Raw genomic sequence first — 21969 nt, 5'->3', positions numbered from 1 at the left:
TACGTAACTTTTAATCCCAATGATTCTGCGGGAATATCAGTATAAAAATTTGCCTGAGTTAAGCGCGTCACACTATTTTATGTTAAGATTCTCTAATATAAAACGTTATAGTATCTTAAGGTATCCGGTATCAGCGTCCTGACCGGATACCGGATACCTTAAGATACTATAACGTTTTATATTAGAGAATCTTAACATAAAATATTATAGTATCTTCACCGTGTGTGACGCGCTTTACTTCTTATCTAGCTATCTGTCAATGAAAGTCCTGACAAAAGCGGTTGATTTTTGTGGCGCGAGTCAAAAGAGCAGCAATACGAGCGCGAGTGACCAGCTGCAGCCACACATTCGCATTGGGCGAATCTATGATATATTATAAAAGAGCTAGATACGTTACCCGCTCTCTATTTTGGCAAGAAAAAACTCAGGTAAGTGCCCGAGTTTCACTTAGTCACGCACCATTCAGCGTCGTGGCTGGACGTTCTTTTTGTATTTTAATCGGCAGTTGTTATTACGAAGTACATGAGTGAGACATGTATTATGTCTCGTGCGTGAGAGTGAAAGAGAGAACAACTGTATTGGTGATAATGCGTTAGTAAGTAGGTATGTACTATGTATTAATTACGCTGTTTTTTAGTGCAATGATGTTGGCGTATGCCGCGTCTACTAGTATAATAGGTCATTGGGGCGAATAGCATGAATGCGCATTTAGCGAACGCTGCCACAATGTTGAAATATTAATTTAATTTAACGATAATCTATTTCGCTTGCTGTAGCCGGGAGTCGAACCTACTAAAATCTGTTGATATCCTGTAGCTTTATAAAGATCTAGATAAAGCGAAGTAAACCCGCCTCAAAGCATTTAACGGTGTAGAACATTCCATTTCATCTTGGAAATTAAATGATGTACTATGAATTTAACGTTTACTTCAGACCCTCTTCTTAAATACCTTTAGATTAAAATACAAACCTTTGTTGTATGAAGTTCTTGGCGCCTTCCTCGTTCCTTTTTGTTTTATATCAATAATTATTGTTGTGTACATTATGAGTGAAATGTGTAGTTCTATTTGCAGGTGATCAACATTTAACAGTTTGAACAATAATTATTTGTATATGATAAAAACAAACTGTTTAATAGACTAAATAGATCATATAGGTAAGTATATAAAGGTATATATTAAGTTTGTAGTTGTAGATTTTGTTCAAAATAAAACACAATACACATTCTTAAAATTTTATTTGACCCCATCGAAACTCAATCGCTGAAACAATATACAACCTATAGTGTTTCAATAATTATAAAACCGATAGCAAACCTACCTTCCAACCAAAGTCATCAACATTATTATAATTTATATTAACAATTATATAGATTATGTAAACCTGTTATACAGTGACACCTATTTTATTCACCGTTGTATGCTTCAAATATTTAGATAAAATCAAGTTATGTGTTGGCATTTTCAATTTTACTAAGATAAGATGAAGTCAATTCGTTTTCAAAATTTTAATTTATGGCAATAAAAGTCACCAATTTATAGGCATTGAGAAGTTAACAAGTTAGTGTCAAAATAATTAATTACAGGTATATTATAATAAATTACAAATTGACAATAACTCAACTTTTTAAGTATGTTTAATCCAATAATTATCGTTCAATAAAATATAGTTATACTATAATAAGAAATATAATTTTCCAACATACCGACTTGCATAATACTTACCATGTTTTTAATTGCGTTTAAAATTATCTAATCCAATCAGACTAATAAAAATTAAATATTGCCAAATTTCAATTAACTAGTTAGCCGATATAAAATTTAGGTCACACACATACAACGGCTCAAGTATCGAAGCTAAATTAACGCTAGATTTGACTAAAGTAAATTTAATATTTACATTCGTTTGGAGGCCACCATACTCTAAAAATAAATTGAAATAGTATAGCATCGACTTACGATTTAGAAATTGAATTAGGATAATAATAATCTAGGGTTTAGTGAAATAAAATAAAAAATTTGAAATAGTAATAACACATCGATATTGGGTCTAGAAATTTAATATTTACGAAAAAAAAATATTTTTATATATTATATTTGTTACGTTTGTTCATTTTTCTTATAATAAAACATTAAACCACAATCTTTAAAACGATATTGCTTACTGTTTCGGTATAGGGATATCTTATTTTACGCATATAGTTTAAAATCCAGAACACCTCGTAAATCGTCCTATAATTTCTGGTTTTGCTATAATTATTGGTAGATACTCGTTTATTATCGTAACTTGAATTAGCAAAATGATCTCGTGTCTATAATAATCTGCATAATGGTATGATAAGTGGCTCCAAATATCACGTAATTACGGAAATACTCTATGGAAATGTTAAAATACGGTGAAGACATCGAACTATAATACTACGATATCGCCTTAACCCAATCTTACGTCTTGACTATACATACTTAGCCCGAATTCGGAGTGCGTAATTATAAAGAGTTCAATAAACAGACAGAGCGTATGTACAAAGACGGTTTAATTTGTATTATAGAAACACATATTAAATCGAGTTTTAGCCCTATCTCGCTTATTTCTAAGTCCACTCTACTGTACCACCCGCTAAATGTAACATTCAGATTTTAAAAGCATCTGTTATCGTAGATGTGTGTGCTTATAGTTTATAAAATATACGATTTTAGTTCATTTGCCGTGGACGTTTAAGTATATAGTTATCAATTTATTATTTAAACACTTTACAGGTTACATCCATTAACATTAATTAAAGATTTTATGATACTTATGAATTAAGTAAATAAATAAGCAGTATGCCAAGTAAATTACAATTAAAAAATAATAATCGTAATTTCGAAAAAAAAAAAACAATCTTCCACGACAAGCAAATTATCCAAACGCCATCTATGTACAAAGGAGGAAAACAAGCGAAAATAAAAAATGCAAATAAATTTGTAATTTTACTTTAATTATCAACTAGATATTTTTACACAACTTAACAAAAATACATACAGCAACTAAACAGAGTAACCAAATAAAAAAAATTACATTCATACTATTTGGATTTGGGAATATACTGCTGATTTTGAAGGTGTTCATTTCATTAATAGATCTGGCAAGAAAATATTTAAATTTGAATTTTAAGTATAATATTTTGTAGTGCAATTCATTAGATATTTAGTAAAATCAGCTATACACTCCTACGTCCACTAGAGGTCAAAAATAATCAGTTCCCCTTAATACTGTTTCTGATACGTCTAAAATTTATCTTTACTTCTGTCTGTCCGTAAATAATTTTATTTGTACTATATCACAAAATGTTTAAAAGACAGGATGGATAGCGAAATTTATTAGCTTAAAAATATGGCTTAGCCAAACTCAAATAATATAGCCAATTATAAAAAATAAAACAAATTTATATCTAAATTATATAAGCCGATATAACGAACGCTACATAATATATTGTGATGTATAAGTAATAATTATATAAAGTAAGTTTGTATTTACAATTATTGGAGTCTGGTAACACTGAGATTTATTTCGAAAATATTTGCATAAGTGCAACAATAAACTTAAGCACTGAGTCATGTAATTTTTATATAAAATGATTTATTCACTAAAATGGCGGTAGACTATTGAGATGATATATTAATTATTGTTCATTAAAATACCAGAAACGCAGCTATATTAACATGAAAAAAAATCTACAATCAACTTATATTTTTATACTAAAATTTCTCTCAATCTTTACAATCAGTCGCCGTGTTTGCGTTCACATAACATGCACAATTAATGCAATAGCCAAACTCCATTCAAGCTACAACTAGCGATGTAAATAATCAATTTTAAAAAATAAAAAAAGAAAACTTCCAAATATTGCAAGAACTTATCACAAAAGAATCGTAACCAAGTATTAGGTATACTATATACAATGCAGATACGACTGAAATCTACATATTATAATATCATATATATATAAAGCTACACTACCACTCACTCACTGACTGACTGACATCGGGTTTCTCGGAAACTACGGGGAAAGTTGGGGGGATTTTGACGTGATCGTGTAGAGGTGCTCCCAGTGACCACCGGAAAAATATAGCGATCTCGATCATCTTCGAAAACCAAGTGGACCCCTGGAGGTGCGCAAAAACGGTGGTACCTGGAGGGGAGGTGTCTGAACAAAAAATGCTCGGAACTGGTGGCGATTACCAGGGGTGGTGGAAAAATGGGGATTTTCGCGAAAACAAGATGGCCGCCGTACTTTGCCAAAATCGCCGTTTATGAATCCTTACGTCTCAAATTTGGCTCACGTGCTCTGTTCAAGCCGGCGAATCGATCGGTGCCCCGTTCGAGTAGCTCCGGGCCCCCGTTTCCAACTTCCATACAACGTAAAATCCAACGGCCCGCGGAAATGGTGCGAGTTGGGTGGGGGGTCCCGGAACTAAAAATGATCACCACCCTGGGACGCTACCAGGGAGCCATAGTGGGTCGCTCGATTTTGGAATTTTTCCATTTTTGGCGCAAACATAAAAACGTAAATTAAGACGAGGTGGCGCGTCGCGGAAATACACTCACACCATGTTCGTACTCGCCCAGCTCCCAGGATATCCAGAAAAATCCGAAATCTTAAACTTTCCCACATCTCGCGAAGACGGTCAACGGCCCGCGCAAACGGTAGCAGCTGCATCTGGGGTGCTCAAACTAAACTTGTAGTAGACCTCGAGCAATTACCACAGATAGTGAAAAAAATTCAAAATGGCGGAAAAAATGGCCGCCGCCATACAAATTCTAAAACGGCCCTCGCTGGTCCGATCGCGCTGAAACTTGGCACAGGGGCTTTAATCGAGTCGCATATTAAGTTGGCATACTCATAATCGAGTTTCCATCGCTGGTTTCCGAGTTTCATACAACGCAAAATTCGACGGTTCTCTGAAACGGCGCGAGATAGGTGGGGGGTGTAGAACTAAAAAATGATCAGGAAGATGGGGTTTTACCAGGGCAATCGAGAAATTACAAATTGGACGCAATTTTTTTTCAAAAAATGGCCAATTTTACAAAGCAAGATGGTGGCGCCGGTTACTTTACGATCGGTCTGAAAATTGACTTTTGTGCTCTGATCGGCCAGATTTACAAAACTGCATACTCCGAATTTCTCTCCGACCCCCGGTTTCCATTTTCCATACATCACATAATTCAACGGCTCTCTGAACCGGTGGCAGGTAGGTCGTGGTCGCCAAAGTAAAAAATGCTTCAAAACCTGGTCCGCTTCCAGATATATAAAATTTTTTGTTAAAAAGCGAAATTTTTTTTTCGAAAATTTTGTATGGAAATTTCCATAGTAGAAAGGGTAATTGAATAGCAACGGCAAAAGACGGCCCCGCGGGCTGCTTGCTGCCCGCGCACCGCGCAACCTCGAAGGTCAACATCCTCCCGGAGTAGAAAATATTTATTAACTTTTGAAATACCGCACGAGCCAAGCGAGCGAAGCGAGCGAATCACGGCAGCGGCTGGCGTAAATATTCAAATAGGTGGCGAGGAGCGAAGCGACGAGCGTGTTGGGTTAACTTTTGAATTACCGTACGAGTCAAGCGAGCGAAGCGAGCGAGTCACGTCAGCGGCCGGCGTAAATATTCAAAGAAGTAGCGAGGAGCGAAGCGACGAGCGAGTTAGGTTAACTTTTGAACTACTGCACTAGCCAAGCGAGCGAAGCGAGCAAGTCACGTCAACGGCCGGCCTAAATATTCAAATGGGTAGCGAGGAGCGAAGCGACGAGCGTGTTAGGTTAACTTATGAACTACCTACCGCACGAGCCAAGCGAGCGAAGCGAGCGAGTTGCGGCAGCGGCCGGCCTAAATATTCAAATAGGTAGCGAGGAGCGAAGCGACGAGCGTGTTAGGTTAACTCTTGAACAGTTTATTATGAAAAGTCACTGCCCGCTATCGATAAGACGTTTAAAAAATTCACCAATATTTGAATAAGTAATTTATAAGCAGTTTAGGTAGCGAGGAGCGAAGCGACGAGCGTGTAAGGTTAACTTTTGAACTACCACACGAGCCATGCGAGCGAAGCGAGCGAGTCACGGCAGCTGCAGCGGCCGGCCTAAATATTCAAATAGGTAGCGAGGAGCGAAGCGACGAGCGTGTTAGGTTAACTTTTGAACTACCTATCGCACGAGCCAAGCGAGCGAAGCGAGCGAATCGCGGCAGCGGCCGGCCTAAATATTCAAATAGGTAGAGAGGAGCGAAGCGACGAGCGTGTTAGGGTTGTTTCAAAAATTTAACAATATTTGAATAAGTAATTTATAAGCAGTTTCGACTGACTGTAGAATCGCTGTTAGCAGATGTTACAAATGGAAAGGAAATTCGAATGCATTTTCAAATGACTGAAGATTTCTGCCCTGGGATGAGCCGCGAGCTGCTTGCAGCTCGCGCACCACGCACCCTCGAAGGTGGACAGCCCCCCGGAATAGAAAATATTTTAATCGGGAATTTATAAGCACTTCCGATTTACTGTGGAATCGCTGTTAGCAGATAAAAAGCAAATTGACAGGGAATTTTAACGCATTTTCAAATGACTGAAGATTTTTGTCCCTGGGATGTACCGCGGGCTGCTTGCAGCCCGCGCACCACGCACCCTCGAAAGTGGACAGCCCCCCGGAATAGAAAATATTTGAATGGGGAATTTATAAGCATTTCCGACTGACTGTAAAATCGCTGTTTGCAGATAATAGCAAATTGACGGAGAATTTGGAAGATGGACAGCCTCCCGGAGTGGAAAATACTTGAATGGAGAATTTTTAAGCATTACCGACTGACTGTAGAATCGCTGTTAGCAGATTTAACAAATGGACAGAAAATTCGAATTTATTTTCAAATGACTGCCCTATTGCTTCAACCCAGGGGCAAAAGGGGCTCGCGGGCTGCTTGCAGCCCGCGCACAACGCACCTTCGAAGGTCGACAGCATTCCAGAATAGAAAATATTTGAATTGGGAATTTATAAGCACTTCAGATTGACTGTGGAATCGCTGTTAGCAGAAAATTACAAATGGACTGGGAATTCTAACACATTTTCTAATGACTGCCCTATTGCTTCAACCCAGGGGCAAAAGGGGCTCGCGGGCTGCTTGCAGCCCGCGCACAACGCACCAGCTAGTTTATTTATAAATACATATTATCTGCGTTAAATTCATATCGATGGCTTAAGAATTTATACGAACGAACATACAAGCCGATCTAGAGGAACTATACAAACAATCGCGTTCCGTTTATACATTCAATTTTTTTGTAACTTATCGACTACCTTCTAAACACGGCAGCATTATACCTATGATGAGCTAACGCGTGAGTCTCGCTCAAGCTGTCGAATGACAATGACGTTTAGTTTCTTTTCACGATTGTCAACTGTCCATTCCATCAATTATATACCCGCAAAATTTTACACTAACCGCGTTTGTAATGCCTTAAAATCTAATAACGTCTAAAAAAACGCAAATTTGTTCCAAAAACTCCGGGCAAATCGATTGGCATTGAACAGTCGCAAGGTGAAACCAAACAGTAGTCGCTTGCGATATTTTTAATAGCTTCCCACGTGTGCGTGAACCTCGTACGAATTTTGTGCTCGATCGAACCGTCTCCGAGTGCTAGCGAATTAATTAGAGAATAAACTAAACGAAATTATCTAAGTGGATAATCTCTTACAAATAAGCGAGTCTTTTAAAAACATCACAAGAGTCCGTAGTCCGCCCGAAATCACTGACTGTGAACACAATGAGGCCCCGTCTCCGCTCGCATTACAATATGCAGCAGGAAGCTGAACAGCAACTGCTCGAGCCACCTTTACTTTTCTGTCGTTGATCTGAAATTTGATAAAAATACTCGTTAAAATATTTAACTGGTGAAATGCATGAAATGTCTACATACTACAAAGGAGATAGAACAAAACTACCTATTTGTTTTATGCCTTATACACGAAATAATTATTATTATTGCATCATATAAGAGGTAAAATTATCATGTAAAAGAAAATTTCATAAAAATGTGTGTGAGGACTTACGGGATGAGGAACGGAATGGACAAGGAAGAAAATAATGGGAAAGGTTGTGTTAACTCCATCGGACTTCTGTAAATATTAGGTTATTATTATTAGAAATAATTTTTATACTAATAGAAGCACCAAGGTGATATTTTTTTAGTGGCCAATCATAATATGATCACGTCGTTATCTTAAAATTTTAAAGAAATCTCATTCAAATAGGGAAAGAAAGTCGACAAATTGCGTGAGATCATACAAAAAGTTAATTATGTATGCTGGTTTTAGAGTCACGCTGACCATCGACGTAAAAAGCATAAAACTAAAAATCTCTTCAGTAGGTAATTTTAATATGAATCAGCCGCAGGATCACGATCTCATGTGTACCAGGCGCACACGACTCACTAGGAGTTAGGACATACACACAAGCAAGTAGCACATACCGTGCGAGTTCGGCTCGGGCAGGTGCTCGCGCGGCACGAGGTGCATGACGGTGGTGCGGCCGAGCGGCAGCCCGAGCGCGCCGAGCGTCACCGAGCTGTGCAGGAAGCGGCCCTGGTATATCAGCCGAAGGATCTCCGCGCGCGACACGCACTCTGACGACCAGTCCGCTGGAAATTTATGGTTGATAAATTAATAAATTATTACAGAATTAGCCAACCTATGCATATTTTTCATACATTTTATAGAACTAAATCGTTACTCTTACGTATTCTATAAAATATACTAGTTTGCTGACTCGAAATGATTAAAAAATTTAACAAAATTATAGCTAGTTAAAAAATTGTAATAATGAAAAAATATTACGAATTACTTAAATATGCGCATGTAAATTCCATATTTTAATTTAAAACAATACCAAAAATCTCATAACATATTAAAGCAAATTTATCAAAACATTTTTATAAAAAAAAAAATCTCAAAGCTATCATATAATACCTATATAATATAATATTGCCTGCCGGATAGCCAAAGTAATTCAAAAAAAATTGAATCGCTTTATTTACATTGAATGAAATAACAAAAATGCTGTAAGTCCTACGTAAATAAAAAAAGAGAAAAAAAACAATTTCACGAGATGCCCCCAGAGAGATTTGAACTCTCGACCCCTGGTTTACAAGACCAGTGCTCTAACCCCTGAGCTATGGAGGCGCATGGTTACATCTTTGTAATATCGAATCGTATTCAACAACACGGCCGCTAACGCACACAAGCACAGATATGAATACAACATGCGCAATCTCCGTAGTTAGTAAATATAAACATAGATGGCGCTGTATTCAAAAGTGTAGTGTGAGTGTTTGCATTTCCAATTTTTTATGGATAGATAAAGATAAAGAAGAGTATTTTACAAATTGAAAATAAATAAATACAATACAGGAATTAAAATATGATAGATTCCCGTGGCAAAAAACGGTGGCACTTAGGTAGTATTTCAATGAAAATTATTCTCGTTCATATTGGTGAAACGTACTCAATACAAACTATATCAGGTTTTGTGCCCTTAATACTTTATTAAGTAATATATAACGTAACAAAAACTGCAATAAAAAATATTGATCCAGAATAGTTACTTCTTACAAAATAATATTTAATAAGCTAACAAGGTACTATCACAGACTAATAATGGTACTACTATCGTAATGAATTTATAACTTAATAATTATTACAGCTCCTTACATATTTATCACTGTCTTTTTCCTCTATAAGCTACTTACATCAGTTCAACTGACACTAATAATTGACGTTTAACTCTAAACAGCTGTTTATATAAACTTGGGTTTACCGTATAGGTATGTTTATCGTTATTATTAATAATTGCGGTATAAATCATTTTTTGTCTATCACTTAATGATAACTCTAATGTCAAGACGTTAGTCGACCCTTATTTCTAATTATTAATGCAACAAAAACTAAAGGAAAAAGAGTAACAACTAGAAACAAAAACTACAAATTATAACAGAATCAAATCCGTAGCAATTATCATGATAGCTTATTAGCGTTCAACTCCAATAAATAACGAAGTTTATAGCTCTAGTTAGTGGAAAATTGATTTTATTTACTTTTTTTTGTTCTATTACAGTTTAGACGATACTAGTTTTTCTCAAGACTTCGTTTTTGCTCTTAGTCTTTGCAATTATACTCTTTTACAAGCTAATTAAACACAATTGATTTTTTTTTCAATTGAACTAAAAAAATACAATCTAGTTGGCGTTGGCGATAAACAGAATGAAATACCTTTAATTTATGAGTCTATTTTTTATATTTTAAAATGTTATTTACGTATCTACTATATTTTTGTTATTGCATTACCTGAAGATATTATTTCGTCCATTAATTATTGTTATTAGTATTTAGTAAAGACTATTGATTAATTAAATTGCAAAAACGTATAACCATATTCATGTAATGGCTACCGAATCTGGAATGCTGGTTTCAATATGGATTCGAAAATTTTATTGGGAAATTCTCGGCAGCATGTTCGAGAAATTTAAACAGAATTCTGCTGCAGAGTGGAAAAATTGGTTAAATGCCGATGTACCTACTCTTACATACGAAATTCAGCTTAAAGTTTTGGGAATAGATGCGTGATATGTGAATAATTGTTCGTTACCTAAAAGTTAAAACTAACTTAACAGGTACATCACGAAATTATCATCCATATATTGTTTACTTTGTATTAGTTTACCATTATTATCAAGAAATAATATTCTGCCGTATCTCTATCTCTTCTCTCAATACATTGGAAAGATTAGGCATTATAACATCATTATAGGACCGCGGCTTTAGCCGTCAAGACATATACTCCGCGGCTTAGTCCAGCCAAGGCTCGAGGGGCTATAGCCACAGATTAAACACATACATATACTGGCAATAACTCATCTGGCTACACGGCTATCGCCATAGTAAAAAGAGAGAAGAAGCCAACTCCCGGCGTCTATAGGAGCGCACGGTACCTTAACTTGCGAGGCACAGGGTTTTTTTTTGTCGTCACCTGTGGTTATCACATTGATTTTTTAAATAATTGTATAAACAAACACATGAACGGGGGGCGTGGCCAAGCGCACCACGTACATACAAACGGCGAGATGTACCTTTGTTCGAAGATTCAAATTCAAATTATTTCTTTCTTTCTTTTACATTAGGTCTTAAATTAATTTGTGATTGGAACACTCCTAGAAAGCAAATAAAATGCTTGTGTCAGGAGGTTCTTTGTTCGAAGATAACATACTTATTTTTACTATGTACATACTGGCTATACCAGCCGACTATATCGGCTATCGCAGTACATGTAGATGTTTGTAGCCTTGCGGTATCGCGTGCCGGCAGCCGGCACAACACCTGCGCTAAATGGGATTGCGACTTTAAAATAATCACGCTTTATTTCACTCCTCGGCTCCTACCCACCTACGTCCTGCGCTACGTGAAATCACGTGGAGAAATTAATTTATCGGAAAAGCTGGGGTTACTTGTGGTGTTTCCGTTCTAATTACTTTTATTTAGAAATTATATTCACGTTAAGTTATAAGAAATTAGGATTCTCTGCTTCTGCTTTCTATAACTGTGAAGAATTATAATTTCAGATTTAATATTTTAACAATTGTGTTAATACAGTACAGTATTAAGTAGGTACTAGGTACCCTGAAAGCTGAAACTTATATTCAGGCATGACTTTTCACCATAAAAAACAAATTTTGTTAATACTACGCCGTTAAAACGCCCTTACTCAGAACCCTTGAATCAAATTAAATCTAGTACTAAATAGTTATTGCTAACTAACCCTAGGTTTCGCCTTGACCACAGTTCTATCGACGTAACCTCAATCGACCCCAAGATAACCATCCACTAAGTACCAGCTAAATACGCGTATAATATATAATTACACGCATTTCCGAGATATTTTAATGAGTGTAAATGGTAAATAGTTATGTGTATAGGGCAAGTAATTTTGTATAGCACATCAATAATGTGTATGTACATAATTCATGTTAAAATTCGGCATACTTGTATCATCAGAAGAAAATAAATTGGATATCGATTACAATAAAGATTTAGCCTCTAGCAGTTGTTCCTAAGTTTGAATTATTTATTATTTCGTATTTTCAATTATATCCTACTTCTTAATACGATGTTTCATCCACCTACGAATTCCAATTGAAGATACTGTTTATTCAAGTCATACATACTACGACAACACACACATCCATACAACTTATCAACACACACACACACACACACACACACACACACACACACACACACACACACACACACATTGGTGACTGATAAACTGAGCAATATGCATACTAAGTCAACGTTAACATAAAGCAGCTGTTAATTACCGTCTCGTTAACGTGACTAATTGCCGTTTATATGTTTTCATATCCTTTGTGAGAGCTGCTTTTATTTATTTAATGGTATTAGTTCCAAGTAATATTGATGAGCGGATAAGAATCTTGTTTGAGGTTCGATTTTGAGGAGAAAGTACAGTAATTCGTCTAGCAACTATAACTTCATGAGAATGTCTGAATCCTTGGAAAATATTCTAGACCATAAATATAAACACATCTTTAGAATCTATTTAACAATCCAAAGAAATAATAAACGTAAATACATTTTATTTTGTTTAAAACATTTTTTACGAAAGACGTCTCAAATTGGGCTTTATGATTTTAATTCTTTTGTTCTTTGTTAATATTTTAAGCATTTCTGCGTAGGTTACATATTTAATTATAGTATCGAGTAACCTTCTAATATTTGAGTATTTTTTTTCATTTTTTTACAAACCTCATATTTCGACTAGGTATACATAAACTTTAAAACTTCACATATAAATGAGGAATATATTGCATTAATAGTTATAAAGAGCATTCATACACAGTAACTAATCACAAGGCACACAAGGTCACCGTCTGGCTCGGGTCATTGACCCGCAGCATCCACCGATCTCACACTGTTAAGCCCTTCATCTAACAGACCGCGACCTGTGTCAGATGCATATAGGTGCATGTGGTAATGTTTGTAATGGCCTTAACGTCATACTCGGCTTTTCGATAAATTCAATTTCTATCGAACACGCGAAGCTTAATTTTTATGTTAATTTTAGGGATTTTTCCTTATTTCAGAAATTAAACCAGTCACATTCTATCCAAAACTTGCGAGGTAAAAAACATTAATAGTGTTTTTATTATATCAGCCTCCATAAAATAAACATTATAATATTGCTAAATTCCCAACACATTTTGATAACATTCTGTATAATTCGTAAATCGATAATTTAAACTTTCCGTTCGCTAAACGGTGATGCAAAACTAATTCGAATTCAGACATTCCTATCAATATGTACGGATTTCAAAATACCGAGGTTACAGCCTACATTTCACTTTTATAAATGTTTTATACGGAATACTGATGCCTCGCTGAATGTATAAGTTAACGACTCAATATAATACAACAAGAGACAAGGGAAACTCAATCTCTTTCCTCGTGTAGGTCTAAAATAACTGGTGTATGTAGGTCAATTTGATTACACGTACAATGTACTAATGTATTGGATATTACCCGTTTTATTTAAAAAAAATTATTATTGTCATTTTACTCATTAGGTAAAGCGGTTGGGCTATCGATATCAGTTTAAAGTTTTTTGATATCTGTAATTACGAAATAATCGCCTGTGCACACTTAATGATTACACCCTGTATATGTACAGAGATTACGTATAGCATTTTTGCTTTTGCGCTTTCGACGATATCTTCAGAAACAGTACCAGTAACAGACCTGCTTTTTTTTCTTTCGATCAATATTTGGCACTTCCATGAAGAATTGCTTCTTCGAGATAGCATATTCCTGGAAATATACACTACTTGATACTATTAATATGTGCTGACTCTTGTTGCACTAGCATAGATTGAATAGCTAATCCTCCCAACTGGAACAATAATACGTACTCTGCTTAGTTTGGGTTAAACAAATCCAATTACATACCAATGTAATTGAATATGTATTTAGTATTAATTATTACTGCACTGGTACCATAAATCAGCAATGTACCACAAAATACGTGTACATTCACACAGTACAGAGTCATCGCCCTCCTGCAGCCCTCTCGCCGATCACTTAATTAATTATTCTATTTTTCGCGCGTTGCGTGGGCGGAACGCGACGGCGGTCGGCGAGCGTGCGCCGGCCGGTAACAAACGCACTTAGCTTTTGTTATTGTTGATAAGGCAATCCTGTTTGTAATATGCTTGTTTTTTTGGCATTGTATTGGATTAATTAATGGTTAGGACGTGAAAGACAGGACGACTTAATGATTTCGATATTATTGAATTGTAAAGTCTGGAAGCTACGGGGCTCGAGGGGCTCGAGTTCGTAATCTGAAGTTTTAGTGTGAAAGGTAAGATAAAACCTGAATATCGAATGAATATTATGCATCAAAATACTATCTGGAATGTTATTACAATTAACAAATGAAATCTTAAAATTGAACTAACCTGTAATATAGGTACTTATAATTTATTTCTTTCAAACGCCGCTTGCTTGCTACTAGCCATATCTTTCGACTGTTCTTATAAACAATAATTCTTATTAACACTATTTTGGCTACTACTACTATATCGTGTGTTCCAAAGCTAGAAGGTCTAAAAGAACTATAGGTACACGTGCAATAGACATATCCGAATTCCGAATGTAATTCCAATAATCCGAGTGTAATTTGAAACACTTTACAGTGGCAAATATACAGACAGTGAAATTAAAATGTTTGTTATTACAATGCATGATAGCGTAAGGACGGTCACAGTATTTTAAAGATGCTCTTATCCAGAACTTATATTTTTTATAAGTATTATAAGAACATTTTTGTTTTTCACATCTTACCCCGCTGTGACAGTAAATGAGAGTTGCAAACAAATTTTAAACAAACACAGATAGGCAGATCGAAACACACCTCAAGGGCAGTTTTACAGGCTGTATAGTGTATATATTTGGGGGCCTAAAAAAAATCAAAATATTCCTTGCCCATCTGTAATAAAAAGAAAAGAGAAGCTTTGAATTGATAAGATGTTGGTACGTGAAATCTTGTAGTTCCGGATTGAATATGCCAGCTCAAATGTACCGAATTATGTAATTGTGGAGGTGGTTGTCATTATTATTAATACAAAAACGTTCTATTATTATATATCTTTATTTTTAACAATGTTACCTGACTTCATTTATAATTTAAAGATGATTTAAAATCACGCTAATATTATAAAGACGAAAGTGTGTGTGTATCAGTTAACCAGGTTCTACCAGGCAAGTTAACATGGTATGGGACAAATAAGTACGAAACACTCAATGAACAAGTCAGACTAGCACTTGGCTGGTTTTTATTTGTTAGTATCGCTTATTTTTCGGTTCTATTAGCCGTCCCCTATGCTGCGCTAACGAGCTTTACTATACTTCCTATAATTAATTTTACATTGGAAATGGTAAAATATATATTACATGTTAATGTTTTTATAATCTGCATTAAATGGTCTTTCCGAAAGTATTTTTTATAAACCAGGTTTAGTACAAAAATATAAAAATATACTGGTTTGTTTGGATTTTGCCACTGCCAAAAGTTCATTATTTTAAGGATTGTGACATATTTTGCTACGTAACCCTAAAAAACTGGTATGGGGAATGAATCAGGCATCATCTAGTTACCTGAAAACGATACCAAACTTGACTCATAGGTCCAAATGGCTCCGCCAGAACTTATTTTCGGAGCGCCGGGCGCTCTTTTCTATAACCCCCCCTCCCTCCTTTCTGCAGGGGAGTAAAGACTGGCTACCGGGCGATTTGGGCTTAGGTGGACGAGTACAACATTGATACCAAATGGCATTGCTTTACTCAAAAATGTATACCTTTCCATACAAGCATGCCCATAAGAAAACGGACTATAATGTATTTTCTTTCTTTAATGGAAATATATTAATAGACGCTTTTAATATAACTTATCGATAAATTTTCAAGACCATTACGCAAACGCCTACTAAAATGTTCTATAATACATTTTTATACAAAGACTAACTGTATGTTGTTCTAACGTAGGTACTCTTATCACTAGTGTTGCCCAAATTCAGTCTTGGTCTTGCAGTCTTGGTCTTGCGTCTTGCGTTTTTGCAAGACCAAGACCAAGAACAAGACCGCGTATTTTTAGCAAGACCAAGACCAAGACTGACCGTGCAAGACTTGAGCAAGAACAAGACTTAGCCTGCAAGACTCTTGCGTCTTGCAACTAGGACTTAGCGCTATTTCACTGAGTAGTTAGGTGTAACAGTTCGGTGTATAACTAGGTAGGTACGCTTAGGAATTCTATGAGACGCAAAAAACTGTATCAAAGAATATGAAAAACTGGACCTATGCGCATTACTACCATAAACAGCGAATAAAAAAAATATCTATTAAAATCAAACTGAGTGCATGCATAGTTATGTTTTAACCATCGCATCGGCACTTTGATAATGCGACATCAAAGGTTTTGTACTTACTTCTCAAAGAAATTTGCCGCTTTTCGGAAGTACATGGTTATGATACACCCATGTACTTCCGAAAAACTTGGCGGCTTCTTTTGAAATCTAAAACAATCGTGGCCGCCACGCCGAAATCATAACATTTGACACTATTTGATTGCCGCCATAGGGCGTAGGTATACTCATGCAAAATAATTTCGAATTTATTTAAGAGTACCTACAGGTGTTCCATAGAATAAATAAGTTTCAGAGTGCTTAGAATGAAAATGAATACATTATACTGATCACGCAAGTAGTATTATGATTAGGATAAAATGGTAAGGATAGGTAGTAGATGTCATATTAATTCATTCTAGTAAGTATATATTATAATATTGATTACTTATATGTTTTTTTTTATTCAAATAAATGATAAATCGTAAAACTCTTTTATTAAATTTCTTATAATTTGAGGGTTCAATCTCTTTCTAAACAGATAAGTATTTTTCTTTAAAATACAGTCAAGTTATTTGTAGGTAATTAATTTTTTTTACATGTTTTAGCAAATGTAAGCTTAAATGAAAAATAATCAAATGTTTAAATCATAAATGTTTATTAAGAAACAGTTAATTCCATGGAAAACGACATATAGGTCAGTTGATTTTTCGAATTTCTTATCAAATCTTCAGTTATTTATTAATCTGCTTGATCTTTACTATGGCTATGTTAATTCAAGCTCACAATGTTCCAATTCTAATACGTTTTTCTAAGATTTAAAGTAAACTTTAATAAATAGTAATAGACTAATAGGTAATTGCAAGACTTGCAAGACTCTTGCTGCAAGACCAAGACCAAGACCAAGACTGGGAGCGCAAGACCAAGACCAAGACCAAGACCAGATGTATTGGCGCAAGACCAAGACCAAGACTGGCTAAGTCTCGTCTTGTTCTTGCATTTGGGCAACACTACTTATCACTAAGGGGTATGAAATATAGATGTTGAACCATTCTTTTAATTTCTGCATAGTCATACAAAATTTCATGAGAATCGGTCCAGACATTTCGGAGGAGTATGGTAACTAACATTGTGACACGAGAATTTTATAGAAAGAGAAGAAAATCTTGAGAGCCGTAATGCACGTATTGATTACCACCACGTAAAACAAAGAGGGTGTGGATTAGCCCATCTGTGTGCACTGGGGACAAATGGAAAGTAAACGGAATTAGCGCCCTTTGATAAGAATTCCGCCCTTGCTGATTCTGCCGATACGGCTGAAATAATGTACGATTAGATTCACTATCGATTCTATTGTACGCAACTCGGAAGCACTGAATTATTCGATAATCCAATTATAACATTGCATTGTTTAAAAGTACCCAAAACTTATGTTAACATAGGTAATATGCGATGGTAAATATAACACAGATTAAAAAAGTGCTTTATAACATTAAAATTCCAAAAACAAACTAGGTTAAGACAAAAGCAATAACCTTCGGATAAAAATTAGTTTATATTCTATAATAAAATATGAAGCACTCTTTCGGGAGCACTTGTAAAATCTTCAATAGTCGACGATGCGTGTACATAAGCCCCGGAATTAGTTCTCTTTGCCCGGTTCCCCCCGCGGGCATCGCATCCTTGCTGCGTGTCCATTAAACGAGCGTCGTTTATTTTTAGTTTCTCTTTAATTACTTATATATGTGTATCTGTGTCTATGCAAATTTATTTTCGGATTAACAGAAATTAGCGTTTCTGTGTTGCTAATATCAAAACAAGTGCCGCGTCTATTGAAAATATTGGATATATATTTTTTTCAATTCGCTCGTCTCCCGGCCGCACGAGGCTGCCAGTCGCCGGGAGGGTTGCATCTGGCTACTTGCACTTTGCAGCACAAACGCACTTGTCTACGCAAACATCGCCGAACCGTACCGTTCGTGCACAGCTGTATTTGGAATCCTTTTTATTTGTGTAAGTAAATAAATTTCCTTCCGGAAGGCTTTCGTATTGTCTTTATTTTCAGGAAATTCTATGATGGCGTCTATAAGTTTGGAAGGGATAAGGAATTTTTTTTCAAAAATGTAAAAAAAATAAACTTATTTAAGTTGGTGCATGTCAGATCTAAATGACTAAAAAGTTCATTCATTTAAAATTAAACCAAGTCTTTAATGTAATCTTAGCTCCTGAATCCTGATGCATGTTAAAAAAATTCAGTTCCTTTCTACGTTATATATGTAACAAAGTATATCTAATAAAGGGAGCACTGCTGACCTGACCTTGTCAGGCTTTATTTTAATTTCACCTTTGAATTAAATGCAGCACGTACACGCCACAACTGTGAGTGCTCTAGAAACAAATACTATATTTTACACGATTTTTCTCTATTATTATAGTGTTTTAACTTATATTGAAAACAAAAATTTATTTCTGGCAATGTATGAGATTGTGAATCACGTAAAATTGTCATGAATTAAACTAAATTGTTAAAGTAAGCTAAAACAAATTATATTGTCAACTAACGCACATTTAAATGAAATATTATCAAATTAAATTCTGTAACTATTTATCCCTCTTAAACTTTGTACAAAAATACGCCCCATTTACCATAAATTCAATTAAAAACGACCATAATCCACAAGAAATTACTTCCACCTTTCCAAAATATTAATGACACAGGAAAAGAAGTATTAAGTACCAAAATAATAAGTGTCTACATAAATTATTTTGCGCGCCATTACTGCCCGAGATTCACACTTTTTATATTAAATCGCGCCATCGAGTACCCCATTAGTGCTTTATGGGAGAAAAGTCATTATAATGTCATGAATAAGGTTTTTATTTCCATAAAAGTATTACGTTGGACCCACACTCGATTGAACATGCCTATCTGAATCCTTATGAATTATAGCACTGGGTATATTCGAAAAAAGGCGATCGAGCACGGTAATTGCAAATTGCAATGTATGTGTTTTTATAATAATATTTCCATAAACATAATTTTGTAGACGATATAGACGACGTAATTCATCATTAATTTAATTTATTACCAGAAGTATTACCTAATCCTTTTCATAACCAGATTACAGCGCATTTTCAGATTGCGCCCCTACTTTTGTTGTTCAAAAGTGTCGATCGCTTACCATTTTGCGAACCACTAGGTTGCGCGCTCTATCAAAAAAGAGTTCTATACATCTAATGGGTTAAGTGATAAGTTTGTAGTATTTACCTTCAGGCCAATTGTCGTAAACGTGTAGCGCTATGTCGCCGGCCGAATCCACTGGACTGAACACGAACTCCTTCGTCTTCCCCGACACGAGGATTAATCTTAGATTTATCTGGAACAAGTGATACAACGTTAAGTACTGTGTTGTTGCGTTCTGTGTCCAATATCCATTCTGTACATATAGAAGACCGATTTTATTTTAGCAACATCTTATTGCTCTTAGTACTCTGTTGCAGTCTGTTACTGTTATAGTTGTGTACAGAATAACTAGATTACATTATTTTTTGTTCCATTATTTTCTTCCGAACTGATGGTTTCTTACAATAGTTAACATGAATGAATGTGAATACGCAAAATGAATAACCATTCTTTATACTGTGGCATTATTGTATGTATGGAAAACTGACGTAGTAGAGAAGCAAAAAGTCTTTGAGTTTCCAGCTTTATACAATTATCAAAGTTAAAGAATATATGTATTTTTAAAGCATTACAATTTACATCACGTCCTTCTACTTGAAAATGAATCTGAAATGGTACCTACTATACAGGTAGGTACTTCATATAAGATATTACATATAGCTAATGTCGGCTGACATTAATATATTCTCAACAGAAAAAATATCCAAGGGTATATTATCCTCACACTGTAAGGGAGCATTCAAGTAATACGTAACGCAATTTGGGGGGAGGGGGGGGTCTCGTAAAACGTTACGATGCGTTACAGAGGCGGAGGGGGTCTTTCTTACAACACGTTACGTAAAATTGTTTTTTAAAAAAAAAATAGGGAATTAAAACTCCAAAATTGGCAACCCTTTTTGTTTATATTTCAGTGAATCCCTAGATTGTATTAAACATCATTTATTGTTGTTCTCGTTGTCAGTATTTGTTAGTGATGATGATTATAAACAAAATACGCAGGTGTTGCGGATTAAAAACCTTTTGTTTTATTTTGTATTAATACTGTTAAGGCTATTTACATTTATTAATTAAAGCTATACCAAGGATAAAATCTGTAACATAAGTACTTTTTTTCGACTTCAGGGTAAAAATGGTCACTTGGAGTGTTACGTAACGTTTAGAGAGTGGGGGGGGAGTATAGAAAAACGTTATGGTGCGTTATAAGGGGGGGAGGGGGGGTCAAAAATCTACAAAAATTGCGTTACGTAATACTTGAATGCTCCCTAACCGAGATAACAATATATTTTCAAAAACAAGGGAAAGTCTGATAGTCTTCATAACGTTATCATAAATCAAACAACGCCCGTAAAAAATACTAAAGCAACGTGAACTGTTTAAATTAATGTTATATCTATAATCTTTATGATCTACCCTCGTCTTTGTTTGCATAATGTGAATTTATGTCCATGCATTGTGATATATTGTTTGATTTCTAGAATATATTTTATTTTTAAACTCTTATCACTCAAAAACATCGTAAAAAAGTATTCAAATAAGTTGTGTAGGTACATACCGTTTATATATTATTGTTTTGTATTTAATTAAAAAATAAAAATTATGTTCGACATTTACATAAATAAAATTAAAGCACAACAATATCATATTAAAAAAACAAAATAAAATAAAGTCAAAAAATAAAAAAGGACCATCGACCCTGCCAGGATTCGAACCTGGAATCTTCTGATCCGTAGTCAGACGCGTTATCCGTTGCGCCACAGGGCCGGTTGGTAAATCCTCAAAATTATCTATTACATTATTTCAACTTGTTACATAAGTAGATTTGAGTATAAAATATTAAACATAATATTATAATTTGTGTTTATCAATACTTTTAATAAGTGTCTTTTAAACGTTTAAATTATCTTTTATGAAAAAGGTTGGATTATTAACAAATACATTACTATAATATTATTGGCTGATTTTTTGGGGAAAAAATTAAATGCTTTAAAGTTATTACATAATTACATATGTATTAGTATATATTATAGTTAATACATATATATATATATATATAGTTTTATTATAATATAGTTATTAATTATTATTTATTATTATACTTAGTTATTTTTATTTCAAAATATTGGAACCTCTAACACAAAATTTATTTACACACTATATAATTTTCTGAAATCCATCAGAAAATACATTTTAATAGGAATTGCCTTAAACAACACGGCTTTCAAAAAAACATTATTAAAACCACTAAAGCATAAAGTTCGTCTAAAATATATTTTGAAAAAGCTACTTTCATATAACACACTGCGCCCAGG

General features: G+C 34.8%; 1 protein-coding gene and 2 non-coding genes across 3 annotated transcripts in view; all 3 read right to left on the bottom strand.

The window, feature by feature from the left end:
• Positions 1 to 7171: 7171 nt before the first annotated feature.
• Positions 7172 to 21969, bottom strand: part of LOC123701201 (ubiquitin-like protein 3) — a 139540-nt gene continuing 124742 nt past the window's right edge. The window contains exons 2-4 of the mRNA XM_045648600.1: positions 19745 to 19853; positions 8485 to 8652; positions 7172 to 7867 (exon numbers count right to left, since the gene is read on the bottom strand). Of these exons, the coding sequence (XP_045504556.1) occupies positions 7803 to 7867; positions 8485 to 8652; positions 19745 to 19853 (342 nt within the window). The 3' untranslated portion in view covers positions 7172 to 7802. The remainder of the gene's footprint in view (positions 7868 to 8484; positions 8653 to 19744; positions 19854 to 21969) is intronic.
• On the bottom strand, positions 9121 to 9193 carry Trnat-ugu. Its single transcript has one exon. It is a non-coding gene; the product is annotated as a tRNA-Thr (tRNA).
• Trnar-acg lies at positions 21349 to 21421 on the bottom strand. Its single transcript has one exon. It is a non-coding gene; the product is annotated as a tRNA-Arg (tRNA).

This window comes from Colias croceus, chromosome 21, assembly GCF_905220415.1.
Source record: "Colias croceus chromosome 21, ilColCroc2.1".
Classification (NCBI taxonomy): Eukaryota; Metazoa; Arthropoda; class Insecta; order Lepidoptera; family Pieridae; genus Colias; species Colias croceus.
This window is presented reverse-complemented; position numbering and strand designations above follow the sequence as displayed.